General features: G+C 40.2%; 1 protein-coding gene across 1 annotated transcript in view; it reads right to left on the bottom strand.

The window, feature by feature from the left end:
- Nucleotides 1-24876, bottom strand: part of ROR2 (receptor tyrosine kinase like orphan receptor 2) — a 141666-nt gene that overhangs the window by 26641 nt on the left and 90149 nt on the right. Inside the window, exons 2-4 of the mRNA XM_063128589.1 lie at nucleotides 17770-17847; nucleotides 10866-11153; nucleotides 8980-9010 (exon numbers count right to left, since the gene is read on the bottom strand). Coding sequence (XP_062984659.1) covers nucleotides 8980-9010; nucleotides 10866-11153; nucleotides 17770-17847 — 397 coding nt within the window. The remainder of the gene's footprint in view (nucleotides 1-8979; nucleotides 9011-10865; nucleotides 11154-17769; nucleotides 17848-24876) is intronic.

A 24876-nucleotide genomic window follows, 5' to 3' on the forward strand; every position in this document is an offset into this window, starting at 1 on the left:
CTGCACGGAAAGAGGATGGGGGATGGGGGAACTATGCAAGCCCAAAGTTTTGCTTAGGCTTGCAAAGGCTCATCTATGCAGTGCTAGCAAGAGCATGGTCAGTACTTTCCTTGATCTGAAAGGACCAAGCAAGGCTACAGCAACATTGGTAAGTGAGCATTAGTGGTGTCACTCCTCTTGTGGGTAAGATGATAAAAAGCAGCACTGGGAGGTGGTGCTCTAGTCCATCAGCATATGCTGATACAGTTGATCTGAGCCAGTGGCGTCTAAAAACACACAGAAGCGTCTGCACTTGTGGTGCGTCATTATCACTGCCTAACTGCTTCAATGATACATCCAAGAATTGTAAGCGCCTGAAATTAGAGTGACAATGCCTTGCGGGACAGTCACACAGTTCCTTTGCTTCATTTATACAACTTTACACAGGAATTCAGCAATGAGTGTAGTCATTGGAAACCTTCCCATAAATGAAAAAAATTAGCTCTGAAACCATCAGTGTGATTACTCTGATTAACCGTCTTTGAAATTTTATGGTGCACGAGCTACATTTCGGTGAAACTCCTAGCCTCTTTTGGTCTATTGGGTGGTTTCAAGACACAGTTGCTGGCCTTCAGGGCCTACATTTGTATATTGACTGGGTTTGGATGTCACGAGAACCCCTAATGGACTACTTAAGCCACAATGGTTTAAGGAGAAGCACATTGTGGGTTATCATGCTGTTTGGTGGGAGTTTTTTTTAACCCATGATAGCTATTTGGCTAAAATAAACCACTCTGATAACCCACAGTCTACAGAGTGGCTTATTTAAACTATCATGGGTTATTGGGTCATGTGGCGGTCACTGTGGCTTAGTTTGGTTGGCTAGAGAGCTGTGTGGGAAGAGCAGTCAAAACTGCTGCCACTCTGCTCCTTGCTGGCTATGAAGAGTCAGGATGCAGGGTTTTGATGATGCATCCTGTGCCTCCTGAGTAGAGGAGGCTGTGTATGAAGTGAATTGATCCTACAAACCCCGCAGGCTTTCTAGACACTTTCCCTTTTTAGGCGCACTCAGAATTTTTCCTCCTCGGTGAGTGATCACGCAGGGGTTTGATGGTGGATCAGGTTCCTCCTGCTGGGGGAGGGTGTATATGACCCCCCCCCCCACCAAATCCTGCAAACATCCATCGCTTCAGAGGTGAAACTGCACCACTGCTCTGCCAGGGCAGGGCGCTGGGTGGGTGGGGAGCCAAATTATACACAGTAGCTTATTAGCCTGCTTGTGTGGTGGGGGATTGTGGACTAGTTTTAAAAAGTAAGCTACTGTAAGTAGTTTATTAACCCATTGTGGGCTATCATAAAGTCTAAACGCAGCCAGAGTCAGGTTCATTTCTTCACGCAATCCTGTACTCAGGGTGGAACCAAAGTAGAACATATGAACTCGCTTTGCATTAGCCATCATTAAGGTTGTTGTTTTGAAGATGAGGGGGTGCAAAGGTAATCATCCGAAGTAGACCCCAAAAGGAGAGAAACTTCTCAGGATGCGAAGATTATATCTGTGGACAGACCAACGCATTTCGGCCTCTTTTTATCTTTTTTCTTTTAAGGCCTTCTTCAAGGGGTTATAAAAACATCTGCAGAGATTCTTATAACAAAATGTCTCCTGGTGTTGCCAGTGAATTACAGAAGGAGACATTTTGTTATAAAAGTCTCTGCAGATGCTTTTATAACCTTTGAAGAAGGCCTTAAAAGAGAAAGAGAGAGGGAGAGAGGCCAAAACACACTAGGCTTCCCACAAATGAAATCTCTGCATCCTGAGACTTTTCTCTCTTTTTGGGGTCCATTTTGAAGAAGAGCCATTATTGCCTGAAACCTGTTAAAAGAATGCCCTCTGGATGCTTTGCACCACAGCATCCATCAACCCTGGCCATGGACCATGCTGGCTGGGGCTGATGGGAGCTGTAGTCCAAAACATCCAGGGGACACCAGATGGGGGAAGCCTGACTTATACCTTGTATCTATTGTGCTTCTCCTTTGGCTTGCAAACCTTTCCATCCATGCTGGCCTGAGCTCCCAGGTGTAGAGTTATACTGCTTTTATATATGACTAAATATCCCATGTTCTTTTACAGCATAGACATAACTCCAGTAAATGGCTAATTAAATCAATTAGATTTTGGAAACAGACTATTCTTAGTCAATGGTAATATAATATAATAATTAGGGCGAGTGATGGGAGCACTATTTATTTATTTATTTATTTATTTCACTTATATACCACCCCCATATCCAGGGCTCTCCGGTTGCTCTTGTTGGATCTTTCAGGAGCTTTTGATACCATGATATCATCCTGGACCGACTTCATGAGATGGGTATTGGGAGAACCATTTTTTTGTTGATTCCAGTACTATCTGCAGAGTTGGGCTCAGAGAACAGTTTTGGCTGTGGGGTGCCGCAGGGCACTATTTAACACCTATCTGAACCCACTGGGAGTGATCATTCAGAGATCTGGAATGAGGTGGTATCAGTACACTGATGATACCCAGCTTTATTTCTTTGTTCATCTTAATCAGGGGAGGCTGTTCAAGGACCAGTGCTTCGATGCAGCCCTGGGTGAGCCGTGGGTGAGTGAGGGCCAATAAACTGAGTCTGAATCTTGGCAGATGGGAGCTTTATGGGTGAGCGGTTCCCATGTCCAGGAATGGAGTCAGTTGCCTGGTCTGAATGGGTTTACGCGCCTACAGAAGGAACAGGTATGTAGTCTGGGGATGCTCCTGGATCCAGCGCTGTCACTGGAGGCCCAGGTGCCTTCAATGGCTTGGAGTGCCTTTTACCACATCCAGTGGGTAAGGCAGTTATGGCCATTGCTGGAAAGAGATAGCTTGCCCACTGTGGTCCATGCATTGGTAAGCTCAGCATTGGATAACTGTAACAGACTTTTGTGGGGCTACCTTTAAGGTCTCAAAGTTGTAGTTGGTGCAGAATGCCACAGCCAGGTTGGTAAGAGGAATGGCTTATTGCCAGCGTATTATACCTATGCTGAGAGAGCTGCACTGGCTGGCTATAGACTTCTGGGCCAGGTTTAAGGTTTTAACTTTTGTTTAAAAAGCTCTAAACAATTCAGGACCAGGATACTTAAGAGATTGCCTGATTCCCTACTGGCCTGCTTGGCTGCTGTGCTCATCAGGGCAGTACTCATGATTTTGGGGGTCTAGTCTACAATGGCTTGGAACAGGGCCTTTAGTATCTTAGCACCCACTTTCTGGAGCTCCCTACCACTACAAAGTAGGCAAGGGCCAAACGTTCAAGGTTTTCAGCACCTAGTGAAATCATATGTTTCCCAAAAGGCATTCCCAAGAAGGTAACTCGTCCTAGTACATCACTTAGAAACTTCTTCAATATCAGCAATTCATAAATATTGTTAAATAAATAAATAAATGATCCTGAAAAATTTCAGGTCCTCCATGAAGTATCCATGCCAAATTACATCAGTACATTAATATCTTCATCGTATAACACATAACTGAGCTGTTTTTAGTGTGTTTTTAGCTATGGGAAAACAACAAATCATTCCAAAAAGAAATGTAAGTAATTAACCACTGACATAAGAAGTAAGGCAGAATGCTTCCATTATTGAAATAATGGTGCCTCTGGCCAAAGAATGTACTGGAGACACATAATCAGTCTATTCTGGACATGCATGAGGATAGTACAACGGTAGCAAGCAGCAGATGTGGCTGTAGACATTGATTCCTTATGAGGGTAGATTACAGTAGGGATCAGCTTTAAGCTCATTTCTATTGCCAACTGTAATGGATACTTCAGAACAGGGAATCAGGAGGAGCCCCTAGGACATGAGTTTAAAAACAGTTTGGGGGGAAAAAAGATCTAAAGTAAAAGATGCATGTATAAACAGAAAACAATTCATGGGCAGGGTGGGATGGGGAGCTAAACCAAAGATAATAGAATATAATCAGTACTTCATTGAAAATAATGGAAATGAGCAAGTGGGACCTGTAACAAAATGTTGCAGCATGGACTGCTCCTCATGGCTGCACTGGAGGAAGAGAGGTGAGTAGGCAAGCCCAAAGCTCGTTGCGGCTTATTTCTATCACAACATCTGAATGTAGCCATTGGCTTAGATCTTAACTTCCTGTGAATTGAACTCTGCTCAAGGGATGCTCCCACTGGCAAAAATGGTGGGGAGACCATTTTTGCTGATTAGTCCTTTCCCCTGTATCCCCTAAAATGTGCTCTCAACAGTTAAAGGGTCCCTCCAGAACAACATGGGAGACTGAACTGGAGAGAACAGGGAAATAAAGAAAATGCCCTTCCCTCCTTCCGCCAGCAGGAGTCTCCAATGCATGTGAGTCCCTTCCGTGAACAGAAGGAGACTTTGTAGTGCATAGGTCGATAAATAACACGAGACAAGAATAGCTGGGTTTAAACAGGGCCACATTTATTAATGACCTGCAAAGGGGTAGGAATCCTATCAGGCATCCAGCATGGCTTGTATACAGGCCATAGTTGGGCGAGCCGTTCATGGCCCTTGGGCAGGCACGGGACCATTTGCCTTCCCATGGGCCTGCCCCTTGTGGGGTAGGGAGACCTTCCTTTGTCATGCCCAAACTCAGGCCACAAGGCTCAGAGTGGGTGAGTAGGGTTGGCCCCAAAGATAAGCCTTATCTCCCAGGCAGGCCACGGGGCTCAAAGCTGGGACCCTCAGATCTTACCAGTCACCTTGAGCAGTGCCTGTGAATGCTCACCAATTTCCAGTCCCACTCTGGATGCCTGTACCTAGCGCCAAAATCAATTGTGACCAAATTAAATCCACAAATTAACCTATTTAGTACTCCCATGCTGTCATACTGTGTAGTAGCCATAAAAACTCATGCACAATTCAGTACATGAGTAAAAAATTCCTACTCAGCTCCAAATGGAAACCAGCAAGCCCACACTGCCTACAGGAAGGGAGGGAGGGAGCTGCGCAGCAAAGATGAAGCTAGGAGGGTGAGTCCTCTTTTATATACCCCACAACCCCCTCCTAGCCTGGTGGTGCCCTGTTTTGCCTAGTCAATGGCAGGAAGGCACATCTCGTTGTCTCCCACGCCCACAAAAGCCTCCCCACACCCAGGCAATGCCGGGCATGGCAGAATGGCACTTCCATCTGTAAAGGGCAACTCAGGATCCAAGGTAATACGTTCTGAGCTGTCTCTTTGCCAATACAAGAAAAAGCACCAAATGTTTCAACTGTGCATGGTATTTCTCAAATACACATAAACACACACACATGCCTACTGATCTTTTGTTCCTAACCCTGAAGAGCCACCTCCTAACTAGTTTGTACTGTCAGTACTTTATTATACCTAGGTTCACTTAATTGCGGCAAATTTGAACTCACAACTATGGCGATACATTTTAGATGAGGTATTGAGATTGTTCTAGAATAATTATTGAATCTTGCCCTCTAAAGAATTATTATGGTCAACTATAAGATTTTCAGAGAAAGAACATTGGATATTTATTCATCCTTATTTTGTCAATAGAAAACACATGGAGATTTTGAAAGGCGCTTCTAAAGAATAAAATTTAGCATGTAAAGCCTTTTCAGTTTGACTGTTCTTAAAGACGAAGGCTGTGATCTTATAGAACAGGAATTGGCAACTTTTGAGCCTCCAGATGTTTTTGCTTACAACTCCCATTTTTCCTCACCATTGACTACCCTGGCTAGGGCTCATGGGAGTTGGAGGCCAAAGCATCTGAAAGGGCACAAGTTTCCCACACCTGCTAAAGACCTTTACCTGGGAATAAGTCCCACTGAAGTAAATAAGGCTTACTTCTGGGCAGATATGTATAGGCTTGCACAGTAAATCAATTTAGACAATATTTTATTTATTTATTTATTTGTGGTAATCTGTTTAGACTGTCATTATACATATGTTTAAACTCTGAAGAACTTCATTTGGTTATCTTTACCATAATCATAAATAAGCAGCTTATGAACAGAATAAGGAAACTTAAAATATCTATGCACCAAACCATTCTGTTCATTGGCAGTAAAAACCTGTTTGCTTAACGTGATACACCAGGCCTGAGGTTTCGCTCCTTCGTGGATTCAAGAAACATGGCTTCTCCTGTTTCCATACCAGTTTTCCTTCCTTGATTTGTCCTAATTGCTCACAGTCTTGAAGGTTACTATGATTCTCCAGTATCCAAACCAAGAATGCCATAATTTGTAATAAAATAAATAAATAAATAAATAAAATTAGTTTTATTTTTGTTGTAACGTAATTGAGGCCTCTAACATTGAAACTGTGTTTCTGCATGGGCTCTCAGTTATTACTTTATATGTGGGCATATGACTACCCATGTGATACCTATAAGGGTCATGGCTCAATTTCACTTCAAAGCACCATGTCCTTATCAAATTACAAACTGTTTTAAAACTAGAAAGAGCTCTTTGAAGACCAAATACCCTTCAAATCTGGAAGATTATGAGAATCCTTTTATTCGCTCACATACTTTGTATACACATAAGATGTGACTTCTGATGAAAGGGATGCTGTCTAGCATTTTTAAGGCCCTTATGCATTAATTTGACCAAAATCTCCAAAGCCTTTTGTTTTAAGACTGATATTCAGAAAATATCAAAAGGATTCAATATTTAAGCAATTAACCATATTTCCAATCGTGTTAGCAGAAACTGTGAAAGCAGAATTAGAGTACTTTATAAAATACATCATGTACACAGGCATCCCCTTGCGTATGTTTAAGTAGGAAACCACAATCTATACTACCTGAAACAATGGTCTGGTTCGCACATAAGTAACAACCCATGGTTAACAAACTCTGGGTTGTTAGGGGGTGAACAACCTGGAGTCTGAACTCAGGGTTTTGGGTTCGGATGTCACATAAATAACCCAGGGACATGGTATCCCTGGGTTGTTCTCGCAGTGGAAGCAGCATTTGCATGGAACCAGTACACTCGGTGCCACTGCATTTTCCTTCTTTTTAAAATTTTGTTTCATTCAATTATCGTGCATAGTACAACGAGCTTAAACCACAGTTTGTTAACCATGAGTTGTTGCTGATGTGCAAACCAGGTCAAAACATTACAGTAGGTGTGTGGGATGGGTGGGCAGGCGTCCTGTTCAGGTTTCCTGCCAGCCATGCCTTCTTCCAGGATACTCAATTCAATTCCCTCTTTCCCCTGGTTTTCCATTCCATTTTTTCCTGATATATTTATTCCATTTGCTTTCTATTTATTTTATCGCAGCTCACTTTTTTACAAAGAGAATTTCTTTTCAGCGCCCCCTTCTGTTCTTGCTTTTTCTAAGAAAAAAGCTGTGCTTTGCTGTCTCCTAGCAGCAGTAGCAGCAAGCACAAAGTCTATGTGTAGCCGATAGTCTTCTAGGAGACAATCTGGGATATATCCTAAGATGGCTGTATGGTTCCTGCCGTAAAATCCTAGAGGCCTGTTCCTAGAGGCCCCGGAAGCAGGAAGAAACTTGGAAGTAAAGATTTGCAATGAGTCTTACACCTTTTGCTTTGTCTGGGGTGGTGGAAGATGCTAGGAGGCTTGAGGGGCTGCCAGAGAGGGTTTAAACACAGCAGGTGTACAGGATTAAGTTTCCTCCAGAATTCCAAAGAAGGGCAAAGGGGAATTCAGCAGCAAATCTCCAGTTCAGCCAATGGCAGAACTGCTTTATAATGGACCAGGGACTTACTGGAACCCTGAGCTTTTTCAGTAGAAATCTTTAGAGGTACTGTATGCCTTGTCCCATATGTGTTGAGGCCCTTTAAACTGACATGGGACGATGACATCATGTTCTTCATGCACTAAAGCAACAACATCAATTTTGTGGGGATAGGAATGCATCATTGTCATGTGTTCTTGTAGACTGGTAAATGTGCGACTGAAACAGGATGGGCACAGTCCAGAATGGATTCTGAGATAAATACTGGTCAGATGGAAAAGCCAGGTCTCCTGATTTTTTTCCAGAGCAAAAATGGATTGTTCCAGTCACTCTAATATACCTTGGAGCCTGCAATAATTGAGGGTATGTCTGTTTGCTTCATATTTAGGAGTAGAATCCTGAGCAGGGAACAGATTGTGTGAACCATTCCTAAGATAGGCTAGACAATTCAACTGCCTTTTACAGTCATCGTTTTTGTGGAATGTGCTCGCTGTCCAAACAAACACACATTCTCCTATACATTTCCGTTCCATGTAGCCCCAAAGAAAGAGATCATATCTGAACCATTGACTATTTAATTGTTCTGGTGGACCTTCAAGCCAATTTGGTAAACGCTATCATACTCAAATCCGACAATATTATGCATGTACTTTCCAAATAGGCTCAGCTTTATCTCCTCATCAACTATATGATATTAACCTCTAAGACTTTATACAAGCAAATTATGTAAAGGATATAAAAGAATGTAAAAGATATTCAGACACATCTTGATAGGAGAAAGACAAACATTTCCAGCCAGTGTAAATTTCAGATAAAATTATGGCCAAGATGATACTGGATTGTAGCCCAAAAAGGTTATCATGAAATACAAACTTGTGATTTATACAATCAAAATTCAAAATCTCTCTTTCCAGAATATAATTTAACACAGCTTTCTGAGTTCCAGTAGAATAAACTGGGTAAAACATAAAACTACAATGACATATGTCTGTTCTCGAACAGTGGGTGCTCAGAAATGGTTACCACACAAACACTATAGTAACATTGTACTGTATTGTGTATTGCTCTTCTAAAATATGAAACCTGCATGCAGAAACTAGGCAAGATATTTTTGTCAAATAGAAACCAAATAAAAACAATGGTCTACTTGTTTGAGAAGATTTTCTTAAATGTTCCAAAAGTTTTCAATCCAACTATAGTTTAGTAAAGGGATGAGATGATTTTAGGCAATATTGAATGGTTCTATTATCCAACTTTTGTATCAAAATCTTTAGACACCTAATAAATGAGTCTCAAATAATACTTACTGAAAATTGTGGTTGGGGCTGTGTGTTGGGCCTGTAAAAATATAAACAAAATATAATTAGCAGCTTTTACTCTTAGAAAACAAATGTATAATTTCTAACACTGATTTTCTCCTCAGTTTCAAACAAAAAGTGTATGTTTCATGCACCATCATTACATGCTGTTGTTTCCAGAAACACAGATCAATATCTTGTGTCTGCTGAAATAAATATTTAAAAAGATTTCTGTAAGTGTGAGAAAACTTCTCTCACTCTTCAATGCACAATATTATCTTATTTCATAATGATCAGTCTCTTGCAAAATTCTAGTAAAATGAATTAAACAGGGGTTGTAAAGAAAATAATAATAATCGGTACTGTTGCGTGACCTTTGTTGTAAACACAGATACAATACTGAAGTCCTGTAATTTAATAATTATTTAAATAAACAGCAGTAATATTCATTATAATAAAATAAGATATGCATAGAATGCACAAAATCCTTCAGGTTTAGTGCCATTACATCAAAGGCTTCAAAACTAACCAGTTAGTCAACATAAGTCTCAGCATTTAGCTTATTGTTTTGATCAAAACACCCCATAGAGTGCTAGAGGCTGAGGGTAGACATGGAGTGATTTTCTTGTCATCTACCTGAGCTTCTTTATTAATTTGAATGGGAAGACCCAATCTGTATGTGCTTTCCTTTGCAAATGTAGATAGTTTTTGTCCACTGAAACAAAGTCTTTATGTAGGGGAGCTCCACGTGGACAGAGATCTGGATCAAAGCAGGCAATGCACAGAGCCCTCTAAAGGAAGGATGGCTACATTGTCCATAGCTGAAGGTCACTTTGTAAATGTCTCATGAGCCAGATTGTTACTCTATTACCATAATATCTGCCAAACTACTGTTGGCTGAAACATTACATTTATTCTACCCATATTCTTAATCTGAAAATTGTTTCCACTACCCCCCCCCCCCAAATTAAGCCAATCTTGAAAAACACAGACTAAAGAGGTCTTTACGATTGGAAAACAAATAATGGAGGACTTCTCCTCGCATGCTTCTGGTGATCATTTTGTTACTTCTTCATCACATTAAACATCTACTTCTGTAGAAATGAAAGGTGGAATTCTCAGGATTTTGACCAGTAGCCGCTTTCAAGGTTCCTCAAAGAGACCTTTCCTATCATCTCCTACCAGATCCTGTTAATGGGAGATGTCAGGGATTGGACCTAAACCCTTCTGCATGCACAATATGTGCTCTATTATGGAGTTACATCCTGTCCCCACTGCATTTCCTTTTCCTCTTTGATGAAAGAGCATCAAAGATGCTTTTATGACTACATGTGGTCCAAAGGCCTTATGCTACACAGTCCTGTCCAAAAATGAGTTACAAATCCTAAAGAAAACTATGCGCCTTGATTTTTAGCAGGTATTCAGCTTCCAGCTGCCACAAACATCATGTGTGATCTTACAAAGATTGGGGCCAAAGCTATGAATACCAGATGGAGAGCTGCTACCTATTCTTCTGGGCAGCAAGAACGCAACGAGTTCAAGCAGTACTGTGAAATGTGAAGTAATGAAAGTTTGCCTTTCTGTACCTTACACTAAACCTTATTTCACATTTGTGCTGTTCTCTGAACTTCATATTTACAGACCATTCCATCTGTATCTACTTTCTTTTATTACTTGTAAATGGTATCAGGTTCAACCCAGACGTTTTGTGCTGAGGAGGAAGCCTCAGGCAATGACTTTATTGATTTTCTTTCAAGTTGCAATTTATTTTCGAAAAGGAAAAAGAAAAACACCAGTGAATTAATTTCTCATTTGGCGATTGTGAAAACTAGGAGCTAGTCTATAAAGCAATAAACCTAGTTATAAAAGCCACATTTTAAAACGAAGTCACTCACCCAGTCTTACAAACAGAACTCCTGTTGCCGTTATTGTCTTCATCCCATTTGTGGCCACACACTGATAATAACCAGTGTCGGTGGTGTCAAGATCTTGGATTCTTAGTCGTGAGCCATAGTCCGTTTTCCTTATGATGATCCTTTTTGGTTCTTGAACCACAGGCGCATCGTTTTTTAACCATTTGACATTGGGGTATGGATTTCCTGCTACTTTACAGTGAAGAATTGCCGTCTGGCCCTGGACTATGGTGATATTGTTGACTGGTTCCAGAAAGGTCAAATAGTAACCTGAAAAGGTGAAGGTCACAAGAGATCAAAGCTGAGCTGGGATAAGCAACTGCCTAAGGACACTTATTTATGAACAGCTTTAAAAAATAATTTCAGGTTTGTTATTATTAAACCTACTTTGTGCAGATTCATAATTCTCTGAGCAATGGACTGACAAGAGTTTTGACCTTCAAATAATCCTGTGCTTCTCTAGGAATTACTTGACTCTTGCGATGTATTTTAAGTTGAGTTTTCACTTGATCAAAATTCCTCATGCCTCACTTTAATGGTTTATGACAATGTTGTGATAACAGGAAATCTGGTTGTTGCAGTTTAAATTATCAGGCTCAAAGCACATTCAACAACAACAACAACAACAAAACTTGTTTACCTAGTTGATCCTGTTACTTGTTAAAAGCATCAAAGAAAGGCAAGAAACAGTTAGATCCAAAAAAAGGTGCATTTTAAGCAGTCATATAGGTCTGCAATGCTCCAGGATGCCAAATAATTTCCAAATTAACACCACTGCCCACACACACAAAATGCAGTTAGCATGATTGTGTGCAAAAACCTTTTTCTTTCAGCCAGCTTTGAGACTAGTACATTAATTCCACTCCTCCAAAATACAGGCAAGAGTCTTAGGCTCTCCAATAGCAGATGCAATCCTTAATGCGACCAGAGTTTGGTATTGTGAGAACTGGCCTGTGTCTGCAGGGAGGTAAAAAGTACCATATAGTTAAAATATGTAGTTGTAAGCATAGGGTAACTGAAACCATTAAATTCATTTTTGTGGATTCTGTTTGTCTATATACCAGAGGAGGTTCTGGATTTTGTCATCGTTTTAAAGGCAAGAAGTTCCTCCCACTCCTGGATCACTATCACATCTGAATTTGTAATGTGTAGCAACGATAACTAATAGTTCTCTGTGTTTTTGTATCTATTATGAGATCCTCCATTTTAGATCTTGGCAAAGTGTGAGAATTGCAGGTAATGTAACTTTGTTCTCCTGCAGTTTTGGCCTGCTTTCACCTATTGTTATCTGCCCCTTTTCAGTACTAAAATATGGTCTGCTTTTTCTTTGTCCTCCATTTGTACATATCTTGGGTTATGGCGAATTGTTGGTCTATTTCCTGGTGATTCATAAGCAGGCAAGAAGCAGGATTGTGACAAATACATGGCCCACACTGTTTTTGTTTTTTTTTTTAAAAAAAAAACCAATTCAAGTGGGAAAAGGTATAAATGTTTATATACCTTAAAGCACAGTGCAAGTAATCACCCACAAGAACAAAACGGAAACTACCAAGTAAAGGACTAGCAGCAGCTAGCTTCCCAGTTTCACAGGGATCGAACATGATAGTCCAGGCCTAGAATAAATGTAGGACTTTTATTTACTCTTAGTTTTGTATTGCACTTAAGCTGTAGAAGGACCATTTAAAAGCCAGTCTGAACCATTTGCCAAACATTCCCATCATAAGCACTGCAGTTCAAAGGTACAGAAATTTGCTTTAGGCACTGAGTCTACTGTGGAATGAAGGCCTAAGTCCTGTGCCAGACAGTTGACTAAAGTCAGAACTATCTGACTGTGTTAAGTCAAACAATAACAGTATAATTAGTCATAATATGCATCACCAATGAGAGTATACAGCTGAAAATTCAGTTTTGTTCATGGTAAAATACAGATGTGTTCTGCAAATGGATTTTTTGTGCAGTGCACTTCATCTTCAGATAAACTATGAAGAGCCAAACTAAACATGAGGTTAATTGCCTGAGAGCAAGTCACATGCACCGTTGTTCTTATATAAATAGCTGCAGCCCCTGCCCTTCATCCCTGAGCAGGACTGGGACTAGAGCAGGCAGGGAAGAAACTAACCCATTCCCCCATGCCGTAATGAAAATGATCCCACCACTCCTCGCCATGCCCCCAATGGAGCTGCTATTAGCCCTTACACATGGAACACTCCATTTTCTCATCCCAGTCTTGCTCAGGCCTTCCTGTAGCAGCTAGTTACAATTTATAAGTACACATTAATTGCTGTCATGCAATTAATGTCACATTCAGTTCTGCCCAAAGACGCTGATGTAAGAGGGATGTCCACTATATTTTAAACAAAGCCACAACAGATTAATTTGTGATACAGCAAGAATTTCAAAATACATTTTTAACATTCAAATATCTGACTCTCAAGGCTAAAATAATAGTTGTAATAGATGACATTTACAACTTCAGTGATACTCTTAAGCTAAAACTAATTATGAGGACTTTTAAAATATTTGCTATTATGTTTGCAATGACAACAACCTACTAATAAATGTGGTTTGAGTTAGAAAAGCTTACTTTTACAGAATGATATATTCTTCAACAAAACATTATTTTAATAGATTCAAATTCCACACTTTTTTTTACAAAGTGTAGCGCAAGACAGGGCACCACATATATATTTTAATGCAAAGCACTCAAATCTAAGCACCAGTTTGTACTAACCCAAACCATTTCATCAGAGTGGAATTTGAATGGTATTTGTGGTGTATTGTATTCTATAAAAGGCAACTGTACATTAACAGTACATTAAAGAACAAAAGTTTTTGAGGAATAGAACTAGTTAAATTGTTACTCTGTTCTGGAAGATCTACCATTATGGGTTACCTCAGATGGATGCCAAAAAACCAAGACTACTTAACAATGGCTGGTTGTGCCGTCACAGTGGTACTTCGGATTTTATAGGTACTGACAAAGGCACCAGGTAGAATATTGAATTGATTATTCTTTTTAAAAAAACACAAATCTCTAGGATGAAGAGAGGGAACACATCTATAAAAAATTAAAGTTAATATTCAATTTGCAATAAGATTAATTAGATATTATTGAAAATTGTCTATGAAGTTGTTTGAGAGTAAATCATTTTGGACAGAATTGAGCCTAGTAGCAAGAAATTTATTTATGCTGCTTGCACTAGCATTGTATTACATCAAATTTCATTTTGATCATTAAATTTTCGCTAGGATCTAAAAAGCAACTCTAGAAGTATCCAAAAGTATCCAAAAGCTGAAATCTTGGCCTTCTTCTTCCTCTTCCTCTTCTTTAATGTCAAGCATCAAACCCTTACCCTGCATGCAACATTACAAATTGTTTTTGAAACTTCCTTCAGTTTCAAGAGATTTGCCATGTGGCATGGGAGCGGGACAACTGTTTCTTTTTCCCTTGGGCAAGTAAAACTAGTCATGCAGTTCTTGGATTCAAGCCATGAAATTAATCAGATGCTTGGATTCATGTTACAAGCCTCTGACCAAACGGAATCCTAGGATTACATTCAACTTTTGTAGCATAGGAGAACATACCCAGATAGAATTTTTCATAAAGGTTTAAACCTCTAGTAATTCACACCTGTGCTTATTTCAAATCTGGATGATATTTTTCAGATCAACTGTACCTAAATTAGTATATGTTAGTGCTAGGCAGAACATTTCAACCATTCCATTTTCAGCATTTCATGGGGGCAGAGGGTGTGTGTGGAATGAAAACACAAACGAAAGAGGCTGGGAGAGGTGAGAATTTTCGGAGAATTTTCTCATTGGGTAGTGGGACAGGGTTTCCACATACTTTTTAAAATGTAGCCAGTTGTTGAGGGGGTCTTCTTTTCAGGAGCCTAGGATTTCTTCCTGAATGTTTATCGGAGAGGGTGAGATCACATGGTCTTAATAGGCATTCACTAAGAACTGCTGGGCTCCTCCAAATGCCGGGAGAAGGGGGAGTTTGAAAAATTAAAAAATAGGAAGAATGCCCCTCAGTAACCGACTACACTTAAAAAAAGTTATCTGGAAACTCTGTCCCCCTCCCCAAGGAGAAAATTCTCTGAATTCCCTCCCCAATGCCAGTGAAAGAGGCAGAAAAAACAATGCCTTTTTTCGCAGGGAGAAAGTTCCTGAAAATAGGGTGCAGGTTTTGACCCAGCACTAGTATATGTCATAGTCTATTGTGATATTATTATAGTCACCTCTTTACCCAGCAGGATTCCCAACAGCAGTTTGAAGCAAAAAGTCACATATGTTTGGTAAGTGTAAGGGCCAGCTTAGGCTAGTGGCAAACGGGCACAACCCTAATGTACAATTTTTCAAATCATTCAATGGCTTTCATTGGACCAAGATAATCAAAGCGAAGTTATTGCTGTTGTTGTTGCTGCTGCTGTTGTAAATGAACTGCCTATTGCATGATAACGTATTCTCATGTTAATTTTGAAGACAAGTATGGGGGTTCAGGTTACACAAAAGCTAGTTGACTCTAGATAAAATGTAGAAAATCTTTCGGAAACCTTTCGCAAATCTCAGTGTTCACAGGTCATTCCATGATTGTATTCGCATGCTCCCTCATTACACTTAACAGTTCTCCTCCTACTTTATTCTCCTAAAAACTCTATTAGTTCAGCTGTATATATCAGGGATTCTTCCAAGGCAACCCACATGAAACCCATTAGTCTTCCATTTTTGTTTTTGCTTTGTTGTTGTTATTGTTGTTGTTGCTATTAATAAAAAGACTGACAAGAGTGTGCTGGTATTTACAGACTGTTAACATGTTTAATGACTTACTTAAGAGCTAGTAGGAAATAAAACCCACTGAGTACCGTAAAGCACAGCAGGTACCCAAATGCATATCTAATCTAGCTATCCCAAATTCAACATGTGGATTGCATTACGATATCAGTTCTTCAGTGGAAGAAAAAAAACTTGCCAATAAAATACAATAGCTTCAAGATAAGACAAACAGAACCAAAAATAGCACATAAATACTAGGCTAAATGAAGAATACCCTCAAAACTCATGTGCGGTACTTCTTTACTTTAGCTGTTCCACAGATGACTCCACAAAGAGTTCAGATGCCTGACAGGTTGTTTCAAACAGAGTAGGTATATGTGATGCTGCCAAAAAACATGCAGAGTGGCATACAGCCAAGCCTAATTATTAGAATGTTCCAAAATTCCAAATTGCAATATGTGCTATGAAATAACTTGTAAAGAAAAAGGCCTGGGGTATTCAAAAGGTTATTTTAAAAAGAGTGTTCTGTTCTGAGATACACGAGAAAGCAAAATGCATGTCAGTGGTAGCATTAGGAATGTAAAGTTCAGTGATCGAACTCTCAGATATTTCAAGGTAAGTACACAGAGGTCACATCTGGATGCCACGATAGTCAACGGTGGGTTAATAATCAACTTACGATTGATTATTTTGTGGGTACTCCTCACACAATCAGAAAAATAACCAACTGTGAGTTAGTGATAAGCAACTGTCAATGGATTATTAATCCATGGTGCACTGACTAACTTGTCTCCACCCTCCGTCCTCCTGCCTCCCAGTCCTCCCACTTGTATCCCATCATCTCTTGCTGCCAAAAATAGAGTTCTGCTGTCTCGAGTACAGCGGCAACCACCACTTTGACCACTCTTGCCTAGCGACTCTGTAGCCAACGAAATAATCAGTGGTGCTGTCCACATAACATGATAACCAACGGTGGTAAACATCCCACTCTGCACATTGTTGGTTATTCGCATGGGTCATTTTGACAAAATAACCCACCGTGGGTTAAAAAATATCCCACCACATGGCACAATAACCCACCATGGATTATTTAAACTATCATGGGTTATTGTTTCATCTGAACCAGTCAGACACTAGCATATCTGAAGTTCTAGTAAATTAAACTTAATTCCTAGCAGAGTAAATTAAACACAATTTTAGAGCAGCATTACTAGTTGGAAACATTTCCTAGTTGATCGCTTCATTCCTTTGCATCTAATGGTATTCAAGACATTTAGGCAGAATTCACATCCTGAAAATAGAAATGGCATGTGGTAGTAACCTGATTGGCACAAAGAGCAGTATATAAAAATATGTTCAACCCTATCTGTCTCATTTCTTGAATGGTGGCTTGGGAAAATCTCAGTGCCATCTCTGCTTAAAATTGACCCAAAGGTCAGGAGGTATGATAACATATTGGTTGGGGAAGGAATACTTTTCTTGAACCACTTTACCCTTTAACCAAAGATGCTAATTTGCTGGAGAGAGTGGTACCAATCAAAATACTTGTCAATTGCAAACTCCACAGAAAAATTGGCAATAGCAGGAAACCTTGATGGAATTTTGGCAAGGAAACCTGCAGTTACAACTTGGGCTCCTGCTGCCTTGTTGTTATCTACAAGTAACTAGAGTATTTTTTGTAAAAGCATCCCTAGTTGTGTGGAATAGAGTATCTTATGTTGGAGCTTAATTGGGACATCTTTAGGAGGAAAAGTGGTACTAAAACAATACTGTGACCCTCTCCCATGTCCTCTGTATGTACCAGAGAACTTAGGGAAAGGAGCGGGGCTTTGCTTAATTTTGGGTCTTTTTAAAAAACAGAACCTTCCACTGGTCCTCTGTACAAACAGAGGACATTAGGCAGAGGAAGGATCCCGGGCAACCACGAACAATGACTGACTGATAAGTCAAGATGAACCTTGGGGATTCCTGGAGATACTTGTACATCATTATAAAACTTTTGCATTTGTAATATAGGTCATAGTTTTGTACAAGGTAACAAGCTGCAATATTAATAATAAAATGTCATAAAAATAAAACCTTTAGTTGTCACATTTTTATAAAGGATTACCTTTGTGGGTTGGAACTGGTCTGTCATGTCCATCCATCTGGCCTAAAGGATCATCGGAATCTGGTATCTCCAGTTCACCTAAACAACAACAAAATACAAGCTATTTAACATTAATTGAGTTCAGATATTCTGACATTTTCCTCTCTTACAAACATGTTATTTTGACTTGCAGATTGGCTGAGCTACAAAAACTTATATTCAAACCTCCATTGGGCTGGTTCACATAATCAAACAGTTCACCCTGACTTATTTAAGCCACAGTGGGCTGCGGCATGTGCCAGCATATGCGAGCAGCCATTATGGATATTCAAGCTGTGGCCATGGCTTATCATGCTATCCAGTCCCAGAAAGCAGGCTCTAAGGTTATGTGAGGGTTGTTTAACCCTCGTAAAAGCCCCGCTCCCTGCATTCGGATGACATGACAAGACTTGGCTTGAATATTTTAAAACTGGCACTACCATGGCTCACTGTAGCTTAAACAATCCATGGTGGGCAGCAGTGATCATGGGAACCAGGTCATTATCCTACTGGGAAATTAGAACTGTCACCCGAACAACTAAATAGAAAAGCTAAAAGATAAAGTATGTTTCAAAAAAAATTATAGGTTTTTTATTATTATTTTAGAGCACCCTCCTGTATTGAGAGGCATATTGCAGGGAATATATATAGCCATTGTGACTAGTAAGCACTGATAGCCTTATTCTCCATGAATTTGCAGGATCCTCCTTTAAACTCTCTAAATCGGTAGCTATTAAGACATGCTGTGGTAGAAAATTCTATAGTTTAATGACGCACTACTTGAAGAAGCACTTTCCTTTATCTGTCCTGAGTCTCTCACCACTGAGTTTCTTTGGATGACCTCATTTGTTGTATTATGAGACAGGGAGAAAAACATCTACCAATCCACATTCTCCACACCACACATAATTTTATAGACCTCTGTGATTTAGAATAATCACTTGGGAACAGAAAACTAGACTCATGTTATCCTCATTGTATGATTTCCAGTAATCACTTGGGAACAGAAGCCTAGGCCTTAGCTAGACCTAAGGTTTATCCCGGGGTCATCCCTGCCTGCTCCCGGGTTATCCTGTGTGTCATTTACATGAATAAAGATGACCCCGGGACGATCCCAGGATAAACCTTAGGCCTAGCTAAGGCCCTAGACACATATCCTCATTATAAGCCACCCTTATATTTTTTCTGAGTTGGATCTAAGAGAACAAATATAGACAACAGCCTATGCTATATGCTAAAAGGTGCAGTTAGATCCCAAGACTCTACTTATAGTACATGTACTCCCAAGTAAAATTGGCCATAACCCTAGAGGGTTTTTTGCCTTTCCTTGAAGCATGCAGGTTAACCTTTGGTGTCTTGTACAAGTCATTTGCTCTGTAAACACCTTTCTGTGGAGATTTTCTTCTCCACAGAAAGCATAAGGCAAAGTATCATCTGGCTACTGTAGAGGTGTTTAATGGATGACCCTGCTTCATAGGAAGGGGATAGGACAACAAGGCTTTTAAACTTTGTGATTCTTTACTGTTACACTTGCAAATCATTTTGATGACTAAAGCTTGGCCTTTACACCCAGTAGAATGAGGCGCTGGAATGGAACGTCCCATTTTAGGTAGGGGGACACATCTTTTCAAACATTCTGCTAGGGTTAAAACTCATTGCAGAATAGAAAACTGGCAGAGCAGCAAAGGAATAGGCTAGACCCTTTGAGGGAATGTGGAGTGTGGGAAATGATGAGGCAGACACAAGGTTGGGATTTAAACAGGGCCACATTTATTAATAGATCTGTATAAAGGGTAAACCTAAGCGGGCATCTTCTCTAATCCGGCCTCATGCCATTGTTATATTGGGCAAGACATTCACAGCCTGAGAGTGGCACCTCAACATTTGCCATCTCCCAGGCTTCCCCTTTTGGGGTAGGGAGGCCTTCCATGCCATCACCCCCCATGCCGTGGGGCCCCAAATCGATGAGGAAGTTTGGCCTCAAAGGTGACCCTTATCACCGCCAGCTGGGCCACAGGGCTCGCAGCTGGGGAGCCTCAGGCATTACCAATCACTGCAATAGTGCCTCTGAATGCTCACTGACACTGCCTACAGGGAGGGAGGGAGCCACGCTTCGAAGAGGAGGAGGAGGAGGAGGAGGAGGAGGAGGAAGAGGAAGAGGGAAGGAGCAAGAGCCAATAAATGGGGTTTGGATTTCCCCTCCCCTCTCCGGTGGCATCACAGGGAGGCTGCCTATGGCGTGCCTTCCTGCCTCATCTCCCACGCCCACCCACAATAGCCTCCCCACGCCCAGGTTTCACCGGGTGTGGAAGTAAGGCATTTCTCCTCTATATAGTTCTGTTTTTATACCTATAGTTTGAAGTGGGACACTGGGACAGTCTCATTCTGTCACCTTCAGCCTATAAATACTAATGGCTATTTACATGACTAGGTTCACAGACTACTTCTACAAGTTCTACTTGTAAAGTAGTAATCTTTCCTTGTCTGGTAAAATCCTCTTTCCACTCTGGTTTGTCTGAGGTTTCCATCCTCCTCATTTCCAAAGGGAAGGGGAGCCACACTGTCCTAGAGTCAGAACAAAAGGACACAGAAATAGGCAGACACAGCTTTCATGGTGCTGTGGGGTTCTCCGAGAAGAGGGCCTTGAAATTAAAAACATGTGCAGTGGAATTGTTTGGTGCAGTACATGCTTTGACTTATAGAGAGCATAGGTATGGAAGAAATGGTTCCTTATGCTTTGTTTTCCAAACTTCACCTGTTTGGGGAGAAACCTTGCACCATGTCCAAGGGCAAAGAATAAAATACCAAGGGGAAATGTTTTGCAAGTCTCCAGTTCTAAATCCCCTGTACAACCTAACAGTGGATTGTTGCCTCTTTGGACTTAGTCATCACCAAGACCCCAAAACGTTCTTTAGAGAGAACACATTTGAGACTCCTTAAACAAGGTAAGCTCCAAAAGCTGGTTGTGTCATGAGATCATAATCTGGATAGAGAGGAGAAGCTACATCATACTTCTCATGAGTCTTATTATTTTCCTCCTACTAAAAAAGAAAATGAGGAGAAGGAACAAGGACAAATATCTTGGAGCTACTCCTACTATCCATTACATGAGCATTGGGCTATGCTAGAAGCTGAAGTGGAATATAGTGTGGGAACATGCAAAAGAATCAATAGGATGTTCATGATAACACATTGGCAAAAGGGTCCTTTAGTTGTATAGAATCTACTGGCTGGGGGAAAGTATCATTTAGAAAATGATGCCTGGATACTTTTAATATCCTGGAACCTTTTACACTAAACACCCAAACCATAACTCTTAAATATAATCTTGAGTTGGGTTTGTTTAAAAGAAAACCACTCAGACACCAAATAACGAGAGACACCAAAATGTTGCTTAGAGAAAATTCAGCTTCCTTCCCTGTGTTTTCAAATTCTTTAGCTGTTTACTGAAATCCTGGAGACAGACAAGCAAGTCAAGTCAATAGAGGAGTTAGATCTCGGGTGGGGGCTGTCTCATTATCCGGCACCCACCCTGTTGCATTCCTAACTGATTTTTAAATCCCTCAAATCAAGATGGAAAGAGACAAAAGCATTTGCTCATTTAAAAATGCTTTAATAATAGCTTTGTGCAATTCCTTCTTGTACTCAGTATGTTCATTTCTGGCAAAAACATCTACCTCCAGATGTGCCTTATCAGTGCATAATTACAAGCCACAGAAAGTACAAAACAGCAACAACAAAAAATCTGTATGAATAAGCTATGTTTAATTTGAAAGATCCTCTTTGTATTATGTAAATTACACATCCCAAACAGACATATCATTTCAAACTTTTTCATTTAAATTTTTTTTTTTTAAAAAAAAGATAATCTAATCTGGAAATTCTCCTTATAAATTTTAAGTTTAGGCTAGACATTTGCTAAATTTGAAGTCAATGGAACATCAGACTATTCTGCATGCCACAGGGCACGGCTTTATCACTCCTTATGTCTCTACAAAACTGCCAATAAGCAATCTGGCTCAAAGAAAACTGGTTTCCTTTCATAACAACAGTGTCAACATTTAAAGTTCTTAAAAATGCTTCAGAAACTACTCATGCACCCATTTCTTCCCAGTGTTGGTCAGTACTCCTTTCACAAGCAGTGGTGCAGCTCGGTAATTTTAGATCCTGGAGTGATGCGGGGAAGAGGTGGCTTTAAACAGCCATGCCTATTACTTCTGCCATGTTACTTCCGCCTTGTGTACAACTTCCGTTGTGAAGCACACAATTGCTATTTCTCTTCTTCTCTCTCCCTGCCATTCCATGATTCACAACTGGTTGTCCACTCATAATATGTTAGAGCAAGAAACAAAAACCTGTTTGCCAACCCTGATAGAAAAAGAAAGAAATGTGCCATTTTGCATGTTAAGCTCACTTAAATCATGGCTCCATGGCAAATAGCAGCATTTTGTGGTAGAAAAGGATAACGTATGCTTAAAGTAAACTATAATAATAACAAAAAATAAGAATCTATAACCATGGCCTTGCCCAGTCGGCTGCCACCTTAGCTCTAAAATGTTTAAAACTACGAAGAAAGGAAACAGTGGTGAGTGGTGTTAGCCCTGGTGGGCCCCGGTGGGCATATTATGTGATTAGGAACTAAAGTGATTTAGAAATGGTTATATGGGGGAATCAGTTCTGGATGAGACCAGCAGGGAAAGGAAGCTAAGGATCTGATTTCTTTTATTCATCTATATAGTTGGGTAGCAGCCTACTGCTAAGCAAAGTTTGTTCCTTAAAATTAAGTCTTTATGCTTCGTTTTGTAATTTTGCAAATACTACAGTGCCCAGCTGGCCTAGGTGCTGATGCGGGGCTGCTTTGCCACTGCCCCATCACCTGCTGCTCTCATGATGGTCCTTTGGGCACTCCCTTGCACTGCAGGGACCCTGAAGCTCTCTGCAGTTAACAAAAAGATTGAAACATTAAAAACGATATACAAAATTCAAAAGCATACAACAGACAATATACATCTAAAAACAACTTTGAGCGATCAGCCAAACCTAAGAAACAGATCTTTGATCAATTAAAAATTCATCACATGCTGCTAAAAGCCTAGAAAGTGGATGATAATACTGATGTGTTATTCTATATTTATGCCCTCACCAAATACAGAACTGTGCCTGCTTGAAAAGCTCCACACAACCACATCCCAGGTTACAACTCACATATTGCCATGTTGAGCATTGCCACGTAGGGCATTAACACCACCCAAAGCCTTGCCAAGACCCAACATTCCACATTTTCAATGTGTCCCATGACAAGAAGTAATCTACACAGCTACCACAACCATGGAAATGTGCAGATTTAGTAGATGTAAAGACAATGCCCATCAATCTACTGGTCGAAAATTATTTGGTCATGAAAACTTACACTTGTGATACAGAAGAAAAGCAAATAGCTTAATATTGGCCTATATTAAGACAAATGGTATCAGATAGTTCCTCTCTTGGGAGAAAAAATGTAATAGAATGGATTATAGACTTAGCTAAGTTAATTAGATCCAGAGTCTTGGACATGGTTTGATTTATCATATCTTGGCTGGGTACTGTAAGCCGAGATATGTACGGCCCCTGTTGCCTATGCATTCAGCCCTTCTCCCTTCCCTTTGCAGCACACAGCTATTAGATCTGGTCCAACTAATCATCGTTCCCATTTCATCCAAACTGGGAAACTATAGTTACCAGATTCAAAACAAGCTAGCACCTAAAACCACAGCTTGGAGATACCATCATCCACCAAGCATGGCCTTGGTCACTGATACACAGAATCCCACTGTGCTTATGCCCCCACCAACTCCCTTCTGCAAGTAGTGGATTCCATTGCTCAAGTAAGGCGCACTGCTTACACAAGGGAGATTTAGTGCTTTCTAAGGGAAGCCCCAAAATGAGTGGAAACTCTCATTTCTGGATGGAGGCAGGTCAGTGAAACACTTTTACGCAAGCTCACTGACGTGCCTCCTTCCAGAAGTTTTAAATCTCTTTTGCATATACGGTGGGCACCACTTGCAGAAAGGAATCTGCAAAGTGCAGGAAAATCGGCCAGGGCAAAAGTGCCCCATTGGATACTGTCCAATGACTTCCAAGCTGGGGTGTATAAGCAAACAGAATTGAATAAACAATGTCATCTCACAAATCCAATAAATTACGGAAAATTGTTATACACAGAGCATTTTGGGGCCCGACCTCCTCCTTGCTGAAGTTCCTCCTGCAGCCAAATACAAACATGACCACCAGCTCATTCTCACAGGCACATATCCAATTCATGTAGGTTCATCTCAACAGATTTAAGTTGGGGGTTGATATTTTAAAGCATATGAGTGAGTTATATAAATCTCTCTTACCAATATCTGAAACAAAGCCATAATATTCCATTTTTCAAATGATTCCAAATGATATCAATTGACTAGTGTGTTATTATTATTTATTTATATAGCACCATTAATGTACATGGCGCTGTACAGAGTAAAACAATAAATAGCAAGACCCTGCCGCATAGGCTTACATTCTAATAAAATCATAATAAAGCAATAAGGAGGGTAAGAGAATGCACCAAACAGGCAGAATAAAAGTCAGAACAATTCAATATATATATATATATATATATATATATATATATATATATATATAGTCTAGCTGCACAAATGACCACAGCTACTGTGGAATCTGGTATCCAGGATTTCAAGAACCTTCTTTGAAAATCTGACACAAAAAAAGGATTCATCAGAACTAAATGATCAATACAATAAAGCAAGAAAGGACCCCAAACACAACTTGCTGATAATTTTCTTTTTAAACCATTATCTGAAAGATAGCATTTTGGGATAACATGGCTAGCCCTTTTCACTGACTGATTTATACACTGGTCATAAAAATCTACACATAGACAGGTATGTGAAATGAACTACTGACCTTTGGGTGCTAAGCAATTAAACTGAACTGATGGTCAAATCTGACATAGCACTTATGTTTCATCATTACACACTCCAGATTGGGTTAGGGTAAAGAAAATGTATTGTATTTTCTCCTTGTTTCGTTCTGTGACCTGCTGCT

This window comes from Elgaria multicarinata, chromosome 6, assembly GCF_023053635.1.
Source record: "Elgaria multicarinata webbii isolate HBS135686 ecotype San Diego chromosome 6, rElgMul1.1.pri, whole genome shotgun sequence".
Lineage (NCBI taxonomy): Eukaryota > Metazoa > Chordata > Lepidosauria > Squamata > Anguidae > Elgaria > Elgaria multicarinata.